General features: G+C 51.8%; 2 protein-coding genes across 3 annotated transcripts; one reads left to right on the top strand and one right to left on the bottom strand.

Moving 5' to 3' along the window:
- Positions 1-1528: 1528 nt before the first annotated feature.
- LOC128273388 (solute carrier organic anion transporter family member 1C1) lies at positions 1529-6468 on the bottom strand. The gene is made up of 7 exons (XM_053011335.1): positions 6387-6468; positions 5891-6236; positions 5054-5803; positions 3327-3382; positions 2762-3253; positions 2499-2685; positions 1529-2433 (listed from the first exon to the last, which is right to left on the bottom strand). The coding sequence occupies exons 1-7, from the start codon at positions 6466-6468 to the stop codon at positions 1881-1883; spliced, it is 2466 nt and encodes an 821-aa protein (XP_052867295.1). The 3' UTR covers positions 1529-1880.
- Positions 6469-7933: 1465 nt separating this feature from the next.
- On the top strand, positions 7934-14190 carry LOC128271673 (solute carrier organic anion transporter family member 74D). Of its 2 annotated transcripts, none has more exons than XM_053009286.1 (7): positions 7934-8076; positions 10349-10727; positions 11491-11988; positions 12058-12399; positions 12459-13542; positions 13616-13821; positions 13889-14190. In XM_053009286.1, the coding sequence occupies exons 2-7, from the start codon at positions 10535-10537 to the stop codon at positions 14056-14058; spliced, it is 2493 nt and encodes an 830-aa protein (XP_052865246.1). In that variant the 5' UTR covers positions 7934-8076; positions 10349-10534; the 3' UTR covers positions 14059-14190. The 2 variants fall into 2 exon arrangements, with proteins under 2 accessions (XP_052865246.1, XP_052865245.1); XM_053009285.1 differs by having other exon boundaries at positions 7966-8076; positions 10310-10727.
- Positions 14191-14551: the final 361 nt, after the last annotated feature.

The following is a 14551-nucleotide window of genomic DNA, read 5'->3' as shown; positions in this document are numbered from 1 at the left end:
GCACTAGGAGATCGAGTGGATCCGTATGAAAAGCAGGACTTTACGAGGTACAGGGAGTGCCGAGGTGTTTGTGCCGTAAATGCAAGTGAAACACACTATTAGACAAGCGACAGCAAGTTATTAAGCAAATAAAATGTGATCCGTCTGTACATAATGAAGATAACATAACGAGAGATAGAGAGAAGCGAAGAGAGAGAGAGAGAGAGAGAGAGAGCGAGTGTTTAATAAAAACATGAGATTTAACGATTGGTGGAGTATGTTGTCCCTCCCTGGTGGGCGCGTTTAAGGATCCAGCAGGGTACAGCGTGTTGGTGTGGTGTCGAGTATGCCCGAAAGGACGAATGGACGCGCGACGGATGAAAGGAGCGTGAACGGGATTCATGAACGTGTGTTGAGCCCCTGAGCATATAGATGCCAGGCTCCGCTTACACTTACACGCGTTGACTTTTTTATATGCCACATGTCCATACTGATACTGATTGGTACCAAGTACCAGAAGAGCGTGCGAAGAATGCCTGTGCCCATCCCATGCTAGGAATCGCAACGGAAAACCGTTATCAAATCACACGCAATCGTAAGAATGCAAAAATACTTTAATAGTCCCGTAGGAAAATTTAGCCATTAAACGGTTTCGGTTTGAGTTCGGTTGCATCTGTGCACCGCCAGTGGCGGCCGGACACCTACAGTTCCCTCGTAAACGGGGAGTGCCACAGAGATACGTAGAAACGTAGAGACGAAACACACCACAAGAGGGCGCACGGTGCGCCGCGGGTAACACAGTCTGAACGCCGACTGAAGCGAAGATGTTTTCTGCTTGGATGTACTATATTTTTTTACCACACAAAAAATATTCTGCCACCAAACCACGCGACCGAAACGAAAAGAAAACACATAATAACGGAGCATAAAGCTATAATAAATAAGTCAAAAACACAGAAAACCAAGCATTATATATTATCCCTAATACACATACTACCCGAACTGCTTCTCACGCGGCGCGCTTAGCGTATAAACGGCTAAGGCCGCACGTAGCAAGAATACACGGTTTTAGGCGCCGAAAACCCAAACCCCCCCGGTCTGTCTGGGCGCCCACAGAACGTTTTCCGTGTCCCATGACCGACCAAGTGGGAAACCGGGTTCGATTATACTTTTATTTATTGCGCGAAGATGACTCCTACGAAATAATTCATACCCTGTAAACGTGTGCAGTAAAAAATGCAGAAAAACCCAATACCAAAAAAGAAAACACTCAAACGCGACACAGAAAGAGCATATAGAGTTAAGAGGAATTACAAGAATGTAACCAATGTGTGGTGGGGACATTGGAAAAGGCGCGTGACGGAATAAGAACCGCCCGGAGGAGAACCGAGAATGGATGATAATAAATCTAAACGATGAATATGAAGCGCCTGTGTCGAATTGGATCTGTTTGAGCGGACGAACAAAGTGGTCACCAGTAGTCGGTTTGTTCTACTTTATTCCACTACGATTTTATTCTACTTTTCCTACAATAATTTACGGTCTGCCTCCTTTCTATTGCTTTCGTGGGATGAAGTTAGTTTGGGTGCATATGAAGAGGTTCCTGATGCTACAAGTCTACTTGGCTTTTAAGGTGTAATTTACAACGTACGCACTTACATATTACCTGAATCGCTAAAAGGTACCGTGTCATCCTGTTGAGCTGATTGTCATAGAATTTAATTGAATCAAACGACTCCCGTATACACTTAAAAATACATATTGTTTTAAAAGTTCTAAGCTACGCCTAAAAGCATTCGCAATTAGCATCTTAGGAACAGTAATGGACCGATCGATACGGTCGACAGGTTTTAGGCACATTCGAATCTACTCCTCTCTGGCTCATTCGATTCTTTTTCCCATCAAAAGTCCGTCTCCGGGCTCATGGGCCGTCCGGCGCCGAAGTTCTGCGTTCGCGCTCCCGCTGTGCTTGGTCCACCCGGTGTACCCGACATTCCAGCGCCACGGGTGTAATCCCGCACCGGATTCACATTCGGCCGGTAATCGGTATCGTCACTGTCGTCGTCACTGTCACCGCTGTCTGCCCGCGGCAGACTGGTGGCCGACCGGAAGTCCAGCTGTTCGTCGACGTCGCTCGAATTTTCCCTTCTCGGCAGTTGCTTCACAACCTGGGCATAGTTCACGCCACCGAACGTGGCCAGCGGTGACACCGAGCGGGCTTGGTAGGTTGGCTGAGTGTTTTGAATCGTTTGCACCGAACCATTCAGTGGATCTACGGTGGGCAGCACGGTCGTCGACGGGACGATCGTATCGGAACCGGATCGCACCGAATCGGAGCCCGTGTGATCGGTCGCTACGTAGTTCGCCACGGTGTCCTGCATTCGCCCGTTCAGTGGTACCATCTCGGTTTGAGTCGGAGACCGGGCCGGAGGTATAAAACGCATCTCCACTGGCCTGGGAAGCAGCAAGAGTTGGTGTTGGTCAGAATGTTAGGAGATGAAGAATTGATTGTGCCTTACCGATAGGAATCATCCGGCTCGTCGCCGTACAGTGTCATATCCTTGACGAAGTAGAACACAGCCATCTCGAAGATGAGACCCACGATTATGAGTGCCGCCGTGATCATGTTGAGGATGTTACCGAAGGTCGGCGTTTCGTGCAGGAAGCACTGCCGTTCGTCGGCCGACCAAAACTGGCACGTGCTGGCTGTCGAAAGAAGGCAAAACCGGTAACCGATCGTGTGTTCTCCGAACGATTGCTATGTTACGCGATCGGAACTTACTTGCCACCACCTGGTAGATGGCCGTGCCGGGCAGGTAAACCACAAGCCCGACCAGCGTCAGCTCGACCGCCAGCGCCATCGCCTTGTCCTGGCGCAGCACCGAGCGCAGAGTGATGATCACCTTCCCCGTCAGCCCCGTGGCCAGCAGCATCGTCACGATCACCGTGAGCACCTGAAACACGATCCAGTACCGCTGGCAGTCATCCACACCGCAGGCACCCTCCGTTGCGTCGCCTCCCTCGCTGAGCACAATGTCCACATCGACGCCGCAGGTGCAGTTCCGGTAGAGCACAATGTTGTTGATCTCCTCCCGACCCTGGCACCCGGCGTGGCACGGCGAAAAGTACGTGAAGCGACTGTCCACCGGACAGACCGGCGTAAAGGGCACGTTTTCGGCGCACACACAGTTCGAGGCGCAGAATGGTTTGATGAGCTTCCGGCCGCGGTACGATCCTGCGATCTGTTCTTCGCCGCACGAGATGAAGATGAACGCTATTTGGAGGTGGTAGTGATGAGTAGAATTTTAGTCGGGCGCTCTTGAACTCTCTGGAAAAGGGCCACATACCTATGAAGAGCCCAACGGCCACCACTCCTACGAAGATGTTCCATCCAGCCAATTTCCTGCCATAGAGAAAGTGATCGATTAGTACACTCGATACATTCCAATGGTCTCTAGCAACTAGCATGATATAGAACGATCAATCGATTATCGAACGCCACGGAATGGCGGTTGACGACCGGCTTTCCCCATTGCCTTAGTCCGCCATACAGGTCATCTCTACGACGCTATGGCGCCCCGGCTATTTGTGTCCTTGTTCAGCATGATCGAGAGACTGTTGTGCCCATCTTTGGCGCCGTCGCCGTCTGTGGTTGCATTGAATTAATCCCACATCAAAGTCAAAGTAAATTAACATTAGCGTGGAGGAGAAAAGGGCAATTGGCCTCTCGTTTGTTGTGGTTGGCAGGATCGCCAGCCACACACACACGTTTTGCAAAATATGACGCAATACGCGATTGACCGCAAAACCGCGCACGGTTTACGTAACCTGCGGAGGCGCAATCTAGTGCCGCTGGGTTGGGAATTAATAGATCGAATGTCTCTCTGGTTATCCGTGGCGTCATTGCATTGTTCCGTTAGTCCTGTCTCTGGAACGTTCCAGGAAGTGGGTTACTTAATTCTGCGGTAACTGATAAACCTAAAAAACTATTGAGCATTACTCGGACAATTCACCCTTGCTTTTGGCCTTGCCGACAGTTTCCGCAACACTCGTTTCTTGGGTTTCGTCGCTGTCAGCAGCAAGCCCTTCACATACAGCTTACAGCACCTTACAGCTTATTCAGGATCGCATGATTGCACTAAGTACCACAGGAGTTGGTGCGTTTGAACTATATTCCGAAACTTGATCCTCGCTTTGCCGATCCTCTTCAATTTCCTCTATAGAAAAAGTGCTCCTGGTAAAGAAATTCTCTCAAATCCGCAGGAGCACCGTGTGTCCTTGAGACTCGACTCCGCAACGAATTTGTATTATCCTTTGGAACAGTGTCGGACATGTCCGAGGAGGCCCCGGATGATGACTTAGATTCTTAGATTGGTGGATGACTTAGATTCTGACAGGTACTCCACAGCTCAGCTTCCTCCAGTCGTATTCTATTTAATCGCTCGATTGGTGCGTTGTCCTTGTCCAAACTGATCCTTTAACATCACATTGTACTGATCACCATCATCACTATTCTTCGAGGACGTACTCTTCTTTGGAGTCAGCGTTCCGCACTTTGTCACTTTGGTAACGTTTTAAACAGAATATGTTTTACACGGAGTAGGACGGAGAAAGAATGTCCGTGGTCCACAGGCTAACCCTCTTTGAAACACGTGAGGGTTTTTGAAAGGGTTTTTACCAATGCTCCCGCTGCCCTTAGCAGTTAGAACTCGAGTGAGGTATGGGCATTTTATTTGTAGCACAGAACGCAAATTTACGTCGTCGTTATTAGTACACTATTCGGGAATGGCACTATTGCAATTGGACACACACAGTTCAGGATAGGGTCTGGCTCTGGTAAAAGATCTGCATTTCTCGGCGTGAAGATTTAAAGCGGTCCAAGCGAACCAACGTTGAGAGACAACATAGACGCTGGAGATCAACGAAGGGAACTTCTTCCTCGCCATGTGACTCTTTTCCGGGTGCGTGATTAGATTAGCCTTAGATAAGAACGTAACGAAGCATGGCATCCGTCGTGCTTTAATCTGGTGTGGATGGATGATGTTTGGATCGTTTTAAAACATACGCATCTTACCGGGCCGAGGGATTGGCCTTCGCTATGATGAGGGCCGCCACGATCACGCTGAGCGCCGCCACCGGAGGTTTCAGCAGGTTGGTGATCAGCCGCGAGGTCCACTCGTCGTTGATGCCGTCGGCCTGCGAGGTGGGCAGGAAGAAGCGCGACTGCAAATACGACTGCTCGTGTGCGGCGTAGTTCACGATAGCCGTCTTGACCAGCACCAGGGCGAGCACGTTGCAGAGGAGTATCTTGTTCGAGAAAAGCCGCTTGACAGTGGCCAGGAATCCGATGTCCGCCAAAAACTTGCCCGGTACGGTCTCGATCGATTGCGTGCTTCCGTTGGTGGCCGTTTCGATGATATCGTCCGCCGCCTGGCGGACCATCGTAGCGAGCAGCCGCTTCGGGAACAGCGAGATGGCGAAGCCGGCCAAAAAAGTAACCGGCGCAATGATGGTCCAGCCGAGCCACCATCCGAGGCTGGTGGCACCGACCGCCAGCCCGACGGCCAACCCCAGCTGCGATCCCCAGATGCGGGCTCCGATAACGCAACCGATCAGGCTGTGGTGTTCCAGCACGTTATCGTCCACGTAGCTGAGTCCAAGGGCGTAAATGACAACGTTGGCGACCCCGATCAGGACCTGGGCAATGAACATCAGCACCAGCGTCGTGATGGCGTACGGTCGATCCGCCAACAGCTGGCCCGATCGCTCCAAGGTGCACATCTTGTCCAGATTGATCGCTTCGATGGTGCTGCTCTCGTCGGAACTGTGTAAGACAGACGGCCGTGCGTGAGAAGCGGATTCGAGTTGATCGTTCACATTAGCGAGTTTCGGCACTACGGTCACTACGTACTTGTGCGTTAGCGTCGGGATAATCAGCACGATCAGTGTGATCGCCTGCAGCATAAAGAGGCCCCCGAGCCACGTAATCCGATGCATCCGATTGCCCCAGTAGCTGACCAGCAGCGCGAAGACGCCCTGGGCGATGCCGGCCGTCACCAGCAGCCAGTCGAGCACGATCGGGTCAAAGCCCAGCTCGGCCGCGGCCTGATGTGCGGCCAACCGGAAGTAGCTCTCGATGCCACCGCTCACGAACGTCACGATCGATAGGGCGGCCACGAACGCCGTCGAGGTGCCGAGCCGTAAACAGCCGGGCCCATTGCAGCAACCGCACGCCGTCACTCCGCAATCGATGGAATCTACCAAAGGTTAGGACCAATTACTACACACGCTGCTGCTACTACGACACCGGGCCCCGGTGGTGGTGAACTGATAACGCCCTATCTCTCGCGGATAGCCCTGGGTGTCAACCAGCCCCGCTCCCGTGGGTGACTAATGGGTGGACCCACCTTGCGCTATGTTGCTCGCGTTGGCCTCGATGCGAGGCTGCGTGTCCTCGCTGTTCCTCAGCAAGGAGCTGGGTCGAAACATGACGGTGCGTGGATGGCAGATCACACTGGACACTCTGTCTAGCCCAACATTATCTTCACCGAGAACGAGAATAGAATGCAAAGCACGGCACGGAACGGAACACTGGAAATAATTACAAACGCCGGCTCCCGAGGGCTATGCTTCACTAACCGAACCGAAATGTATGCGACGGACCGTGGACCGCGTGGCTTATCTCTGCTTCGGTTGCGAAGTGCGTTTATCTTATCTTATCGCAGCGCTGTTGGCCATTTCTGCGCACCGACATAGGGTGGTTCTGGCAATTCGACTAAACCTTTACCTTTGGGAGGGTTACCTTTGTGGCTCACCACTTTTCAACCCCTGTAGTTATACGGATGTCGAAAACCACCCTACCTTTTGGAGGGTTATCTTACTGATTTCGCACGAAAAATGATTCAACGTTTAATTGTTTCCTTCAGCAGGGAGAATGTGTTTCCGAATTCCAATGTGATTAGTACATGATGGCCATTCGGTCGTGTTTCGGGGACGTTTCCAGCTACGTTGCCAGTCGTCACATTAATGCTTTCTCGGAGATGGACACTTATGTTTAAAAATGGGTTCAAATTAGTGCAATCAACATAATTATAAAATTAGCAACTCAACGAATGCTTAAAAATGCTTCACTGCAACCGTCGCGCGACGTTCAATCTACTAGGTTGTTCAATAAGTTTCAAGGTTCGGTAACAGAGGGAGCTGCTGCTAACCAAAATACTTTTTTTGTTACATTGGTACACTCTTCGTATGAACGTATGTGAAGTTTCATTTCTTCTGTATTTTTTACAGTCGAAAGTTTACACTGATTGAGCTTTTATTTTTGCAAGGTTCTTAAGGAAAAAAAAATTGTGAACGAATGTTGAAAGTGTGTAAGGACTTCTTGCCTTATATTAATACATTAAAAGGGAGGTTTCTGAGTTTAAACGTGGTCGTACAAGCCTTGAAGACGATTCACTAAGAAGATGTTCAAAAAACGGCGACAACACCTGAAATCGTAGAAAAAATACAGGGTATCGTATTGGAAAATCGTCCTTTATCGTCAGGACAATGCACCATGTCACAAGAGCCCTTTGAGGATGCCAAAATCCATGAACTAAAGTTCCAATTGTTGGAGCATCCAGTGTATTTACTAGATGTGGCTATGGAAGCGTATTTTGAAGCCCTTCCAGTTGCTCACTTCAGGGATGGAATTCATAAATGAGAGTCTCGTTGGAACAAGTGTATTGATGTGCAGCGGGACCATACTGAATAATAAAGTGTGTTTCAAACCATAAAAATTGTGTTTTTCATATCGAACCGCAAAACTTATTGACCAACCTAGTGCTGGCAGAGAGACAGAGAAAGGGTTATAGCCACGGGGCGCGTGTTGCGCGACACTTCCAATGCGCGGTTAGTTGCGCAAACCACAGCGCGAGAGTTGTGTCCCTCCATCAGTCCCCACCGAGGAGCTTACCGAACCGCTTTCGACTTCCGTCCGTGTCCGATCGGTGCTGATCGAGCGATCAGAGTTCGAGATTAAAGTGGGAACGACGGGTGTGCGTACTACGGTGGCTTGTGACTCCAGCTTCCGGCCATTCCGAGCTTAGTTCAATACAGGTGCGATCGTGTTCCGAATTCATACGTTGTAAATCGAATCGCCCGTCGTTGGTGCGTTGATTTGGCGCGCTCGCCTCTCGGTGATTGAATTACGACGCGACGCTTTGAACATCGCAACAGCAAACATGTGTGTGCCCTTTTGATCCGGCCCAGCACATATCGCGCGTCACAATGGCCCCCGGGGGGATGCGCTGATGCTATTATGATAACAGTGTGAAATTACCTTCCCCCCGGCCCGCTGGCCGCTGGTGTTGATGATGTGCTGCTGGACAGCGAGGAGAGGAGCTCCCAGCTCACACACGTTCCACGTGCGCCCGGTCCCGTATCCGGTCAGGTATCGCGATCGCGATGAAGAATGTTCTCTGCCCGTTTCGAGGCCTCGAGGCCTCTGGTTCCGCTCTGATAATCTCGCTGGCGACAAACGTGGTCAACGCTGGCCAGCCGGCCAGTGTGATGGCCAGTGGTCCTAAGCCCGGGAGTGAAAATAAATAATTGCATAATTGCATAATCGCGCGCACGGCATAAACAAATCAGCATCCACCGGCGCATGTGGCCACGGGTTGCGCCGGGTTGCCGTTCCGATCCGATCTATCGGCGGCCGTGTTCGTTGGTCCACGAACGATAAGCTGTGATGACCAATTATTAGTGGCCTGTGGTAGGCGTTTTTCTAGTGTGACCTTCACCAGTGTGTGCGTTGTGTTTATTATTATAGACCCCGAAAATATCGTGTCGCCAAGTTTTTTGTCATTGGTTGTGACTTTACAAAACAAGCTCGAGCTCGGAACTGTGTATTCCTTTTGTTTTTCTGCTCAAAAGTGCCCGATCATCCTCGAAGCAGCTTCTGGAAGCGGCGTCCGCAACCAGGCGTCACGTGATCGCGAGTTGATCGCGGACCCAGAAATGGACGTCACAGCTTTTCTTTACCTAAACACTTTACCCTTAGGGTGTAGTGTGTATCTCGCCGTGCGATCGCCAATTCCGGTTGGGCTCCGGATGGGGTGTATTGACCTTCGTGCTCAATACTGGCCACCGAAAAAGGTTCCCCGTGCGTGCGTGCGTGTGACGCCGCACACGAACGGATTTACAGCCAGAGCTCCCCGGCCAGACCTGAGATAGAAGTTGGAAAACCGGTTGTTGAGGCTCGTGGGGCTTAAACCGGCCATAAGCGCTTTTGCGAGCCAGCTTTCGTTTCGCAGGCCACGCTGCATCCTGTAAGGTCTCGGCAACTTTAAATCCCTAAGTAAAATGGCCCCCTAATCTACGTACTCGTTTGTAACTAGGTTTAGATCTCGGCCTCAAGATCTTAAAATTGAGCCCTACAGCTAGGCTTGTGTACCTCATCACCGGTACGGTGTCATTCGCTTGTTTTCAACTTTCAGCACATCATCTGCTATGTTTAGAAACATCTCACGTATCATTCGATGAGCCACACAAAAATGCAGGAACCACAGGGCCGCTTTGTAACACGAAGCGGTACAGCCCTAGACAAGTGCAACCAAGTGGCGCGGATTGGCGCACGACAAAGCGTACGTCTCCGATGCAGATATTGTTTCATTAATTTGGATAACCTCCCGCCACAACGGGGTTGCGTCCCAAAATTCGCCCTGTCTGCGGTTCGATTATTTCTTATCACGAAATGGGCTCCAACCTGCGTTCTCTGCGTTATCGGTGCGATAAATTGTCATCAATAAAGAGAGAAAGAGACCGTGAGGTACTATCGGATCCGGTATGCCTGCCGGCTGCGGAGATAAAAGGAAGCCAGACCCAGAACAGATTAGTACCGACGGTGGCCACGGAAAAGTGCCGGGCCAATTGACGGGCCAACCTGTCAGTCATGCGGCGCGACATGGAATTGTGCGTCCTTAAAACCTCCTGTCCTGTGTGCTGCAATTCAATAAAAACCAAACATCCAATCATCTGATCAAACTCGAGCCATCCTCTCTCGCCATGGCGGGGAGTCATTGTGTCCCATCACAACAACGCCGAAAGTGCACAATCACTGGCTCGCAAGGTGTTCCGATAACTGACGTGATTATCTGCGCTCACTCTCTCCTTCTCTATTGCTCTCTCTGTCCCTCGGTCGCTGGCGGGCCGGATCCGCTATCGCAATCAATCGCCTCTCGGCAATCGGTGCGTTGCCAACCGGGGGACACCGCACCGGAGGTCATTCGTCTTCTTTGCGGACCGCCAATCGGTCGGTCTGGCGGTCGTCGATCGTGTGCCGTCGCCACAGTTTTGGAGCCCCGTCTCAGTAGCTTCCCCGTTGTTTCAGTGAACCAGTGCGCCATGAGAAGTGAAAGCGGCTACCGGGACTTGTACGTAACCAAGCAGCTGGCCGCAGGACTTTCGGGCGGTCGTTAGTGTCGAATCAAGAAGAGGCGAGCCTAAAAAGTGTGTAGAGTGCTTTCGTCGGGCCCCAAGGAACAGTCTCGCCTCACACCGGATCGACCGACCGACAATGTCCGTCGCCAACGTGAACCGCTGTGGCGTGTCCTGCTGGCATCCGGCCTGGATGCAGCGGTTCGCCACACCAAAGTCGTTCATCATGGTATACGGGTTCCTGGGAACCGTGCAGGCCATGGCTTACATCTATTTCGTCATCACGCTAACCACGCTGGAGAAACGGTTTAAAATTCCTTCCTCCACCACCGGTAAGTCACCCGGCCGGCCGGCTGGCCGGGGCCAAAGAACCAGGAAGTGTGTGTCCACGCGCAAGGAGGAAAAGGGGACCCGGGAGAGATTAGATTAGTCAGGTGGACCCTATCGGTCCGCGACCGCGTCCATTATCGCCGCAGTATCGGCTCAGGACAGGTGCTGCTGATGGTCCAACTTTGCTTCAGCCGCGCGTGGTCTCGGTTTGCGCGGGCCATTCAGGAGAAATGAGCGATTTACTGCGGGCCCTCTTGAGCCTGGCCCGTTTACTATCTGACCTTGATTCTTGCCTTTCCCGATAGGGGCCGACGATCGGCGATAAGTGGGGATAAATTACGGTAAACCACCGAACGGGAAGGCCGATTGGATTCCGCCTCTTGGAGCGGAGAATATTGACAAAAAGGAACTAGAGAAGCCCTCCTTATTACTATCAATTTCAAAACGAAACAAGATGAAGAATTCGGTCGATCATTCCCAGACATCATTTAAACGCTAAACCATTCCTTCTGAAGCATGTGGGTCAACGTACGCTCGCGACCTTTCTCCACCCCGGAAAGGATTAATAGCCACTCGTGGGCACATTGAGGGCGAATAAATCTTTTTATCACTCCCTTGTCTTGTCACTCCGGTCAGAAACGTATCGAAGATAAGAAAGGCTGAAGGCGGTTTGGGAAGTCTAATCACTCAGGACTAGCGGGGAATTCAGGGCGCCCGACCACCAAACTGTCCTTTTTATCCCGTTTTATTTCCACCTACCAACAGGTATCATCCTCAGTGGCAATGAAATATCGCAGATCCTGCTCTCACTCATCCTGTCGTACGTCGGAGGACAGCGGAACCGGCCCCGGTGGATCGCGTGGGGGGTGGTGTTTTGTGCCCTGTCCTGTTTCATTCTTGCCATGCCTCACTTCATCTACGGTGCGGGAGAAGAAGCGTTACAGCTGACGAAGGAGTACGTTCGCGAGCGGGAAGAGGATGAGGCGCGGATCCGGTCGCACCAGAACTACACGATCATGGTGAAGAGCACCAACCGGCTGTGCGTGGAGACGGCCACCTCCAAGGAGTGTCTCGATACGATCTCGGTCGTACCGCTGGTGCTGATCTTCATGTCGCAGTTTGTGCTCGGCATCGGCAACACGCTCTACTACTCGCTCGGCCAGACGTATCTCGATGATAACACCAAGAAGACCAACACACCGCTCATGCTGGCGTACGCCTCATCGTTGCGTACCTTCGGCCCGGTGGTGGGCTTTGCACTCGGTGCGTCGTACAGGAACAAAAGCTGTGGTCGTACGGGATAACAATGTCCGGTTTCCTTTCGAATTGTAGGTTACTTTGCACTGAAGATCTACATCGATCCCACCAAAACACCGATCATCGACAGTTCGGACCCGCGGTGGCTGGGCGCCTGGTGGCTCGGCTGGATACTGCTCGGTATCGGCATGATGATCTTTGCCCTCCTGATGGGTCTGTTCCCGAAGGAGATTCCTAGAAAACCTAGGAAAGATACCACGCGCAAGCGACCCTCGTCGAACGCTCCCGTCATACTGATGAACGATGCCGAAGCATTTGGCCGGGAAAAGGAAGGGCTGAGCGAGCGCAACAAGCGGACCGTGTCGGAGAATGCGTCCGAATTTGCCGAAAGCATCGTGGAGTTCCCCAAGCTGAAAGGTTGTTTCATCGGCACGAGGGAACCTCTTCGCGGTACTAATGAGCCTTTGCCGTTACAGATTTCCCCGTCGCGTTGATGCGACTACTCAAGAACAAGCTGCTGATGTTCAACATCTTGTCCGGGATATTTTACATCCTCGGCTCCAGCGGGTACATCACGTTCCTGAGCAAGTACATCGAGGTGCAGTTCCACAAGTCCACCGCCAACGCAACCGTGATCACGGGACCGATCACGCTTTTCGGTATGGTGGCCGGCTTCCTCATATCCGGGATCGTGATTTCAAAGAAGAAACCGTCGCCCAAGAAGCTTCTGTTTTGGAACGTGATCGTCGGGGTCGGCTACATGGCGGGTCAGTTCTCCTACCTCTTTCTGACCTGCCCGGACGGTACGATGCCGTTGGTGAAGGGACGGCTCAACCTGACGACGGAATGTAACAGCCATTGTCACTGCGACGGCATCCCGTACACACCGGTCTGCCAGGAGGAGACGGGCATCACGTTCTTCTCGGCCTGCCACGCCGGTTGCGACAGCTGGCATACGGCCGACAAGTACTACGATCAGTGCACGTGCCAGAATGAAAACTATTCGCCCATCACGAAGCTTCCCTGGGAGATGACGACGTACCGCACGACGAATCCTTACACGACCGCCACGGCGCCAAGCATAGCGGCCGTGCTCGAATCTACTACGGGCGGCACTACGACGCTGGGTGTCCTTACGACTACCGAAGTGCTCGAGCCACTGGGCACGTCGACCGTTGTGAGCGACTCCATACAGCTACTGGTGGGCAACGAGACCAAGGTTAACTACACGCTAACACATGATGATCAAAAGGATCCCCAAATGGAAACCACGATGAGGGCCCTTGAGGACGAGGGCAGCGATCCGAGCGATCCGCCGAGCGATCGCATCGAGGATATAGCAGAAGACGCAACGGACAGGGCGCCGGTGAGACGAAGGAGAAGAGCTGCTGAAACGACGACCAGCAACCCGCCGGACACTTCACTGTACAGCGCAAAACTGGTGCCGGGAGCCTGCATCAAGGGCTGTGCGCTTGGGTTCTATCTTTTCTCGATCATTTCCAGCATAATCAACTGCTTGGGTGCATCGGGAAGAATCGGCAATCTGTTGGTGAACTATCGGTACGCCCTTCCCACGTTGGTGGTCGGCGCTAAGGTATCTAATTTGCTCATTTTCATTACCTCACGTGTACAGTTGTGTAGCGAAGCAGGACAAATCCTTCACCCAGGGACTGATCCTGATGATGATCAGTCTGTTTGCGCTCATTCCCGGTCCCATCATTTACGGGCGCATCATCGACAGTACCTGCCTCGTGTGGACGGAAGAGTGCGGCAAGCGGGGCAACTGCCAGCTGCACGATCAGAAGCTCTTCCGGTACTACATCAACATAACCGCACTTTGTAAGTACGCTTACGACGCCGTTCTGGTTCGAATTCTCCAATTGCGATTCCTTAACTCCGCCACCAGGTCTCACGTTCGTTGGCGTGTTCTTTGACGGGTTGGTCTGGTGGTATGGCAAAACGCTGGATTTGTACGGTGAGCGCGAACAAGCGGAACTGCAGCAGAAGCGGCAACACGCGGGCGCCAAGGTACACCCGGCACCGAACAGTAACCATGTGTTCAAACATGATTCGTGATCGCTCCTGGCACCGTGGCCAGTGGGCGAGAGCCGTGTAAATGTGTTAACCTGACTACATGTCCTGGATGTTTGTAATTTTTGTTTGCTTTTATTGTATGTACGAATATGGTCAATAAGAGATAAGAGGGAAGTTACTCTACCGATGGCCAATGTGTTGATGTTATTCTTTCCAACGAACGACGCAATTCTGGGGTCCGGCATTGATGTACCGCCGGGAGCCTCTCCGCGTGTGTGGTTCGTTGGACGACCTTCTTGAAGCCGACCAGAGCAATTAGTGATTATTTGGGGGCTAGAATTACTGGTTAAAGTTGCTATTTTTGGCACAAAAAACGAGCCAAAACGTGCGGTTACAATAGATTAGTTCCTATCGTTCCAATCAAATTAAATGAAAAATCTGGCACGCAATGCAAGATAAGGTGACAAGAGGTTCGCTTGGAGACTCTTTCATTGTATATGTAGATTTATGAAAGTGCTGCCCATCGGACCATCAC

Source organism: Anopheles cruzii, chromosome 3 (genome assembly GCF_943734635.1).
Source record: "Anopheles cruzii chromosome 3, idAnoCruzAS_RS32_06, whole genome shotgun sequence".
Taxonomy (NCBI): Eukaryota; Metazoa; Arthropoda; class Insecta; order Diptera; family Culicidae; genus Anopheles; species Anopheles cruzii.
The sequence above is the reverse complement of the archived record's forward strand: the minus strand, read 5'-3'. Positions and strand labels throughout refer to the sequence as shown.

What these genes read in the sequence shown, in the direction of transcription:
- LOC128271673 (XM_053009286.1), top strand. Translation starts at nt 10,535, where the DNA reads ATGTCCGTCGCCAACGTGAACCGCTGTGGCGTGTCCTGCTGGCATCCG. An exon ending in AATTCCTTCCTCCACCACCG is followed by an intron (nt 10,728 to 11,490) that starts GTAAGTCACCCG and finishes ACCTACCAACAG; the next exon opens with GTATCATCCTCAGTGGCAAT. An exon ending in GGAGTTCCCCAAGCTGAAAG is followed by an intron (nt 12,400 to 12,458) that starts GTTGTTTCATCG and finishes TTGCCGTTACAG; the next exon opens with ATTTCCCCGTCGCGTTGATG.
- LOC128273388 (XM_053011335.1), bottom strand. Translation starts at nt 6,468, where the DNA reads ATGTTTCGACCCAGCTCCTTGCTGAGGAACAGCGAGGACACGCAGCCT. An exon ending in CGCGAGCAACATAGCGCAAG is followed by an intron (nt 6,237 to 6,386) that starts GTGGGTCCACCC and finishes AACCTTTGGTAG; the next exon opens with ATTCCATCGATTGCGGAGTG. An exon ending in AAGGCCAATCCCTCGGCCCG is followed by an intron (nt 3,383 to 5,053) that starts GTAAGATGCGTA and finishes TCTCTATGGCAG; the next exon opens with GAAATTGGCTGGATGGAACA.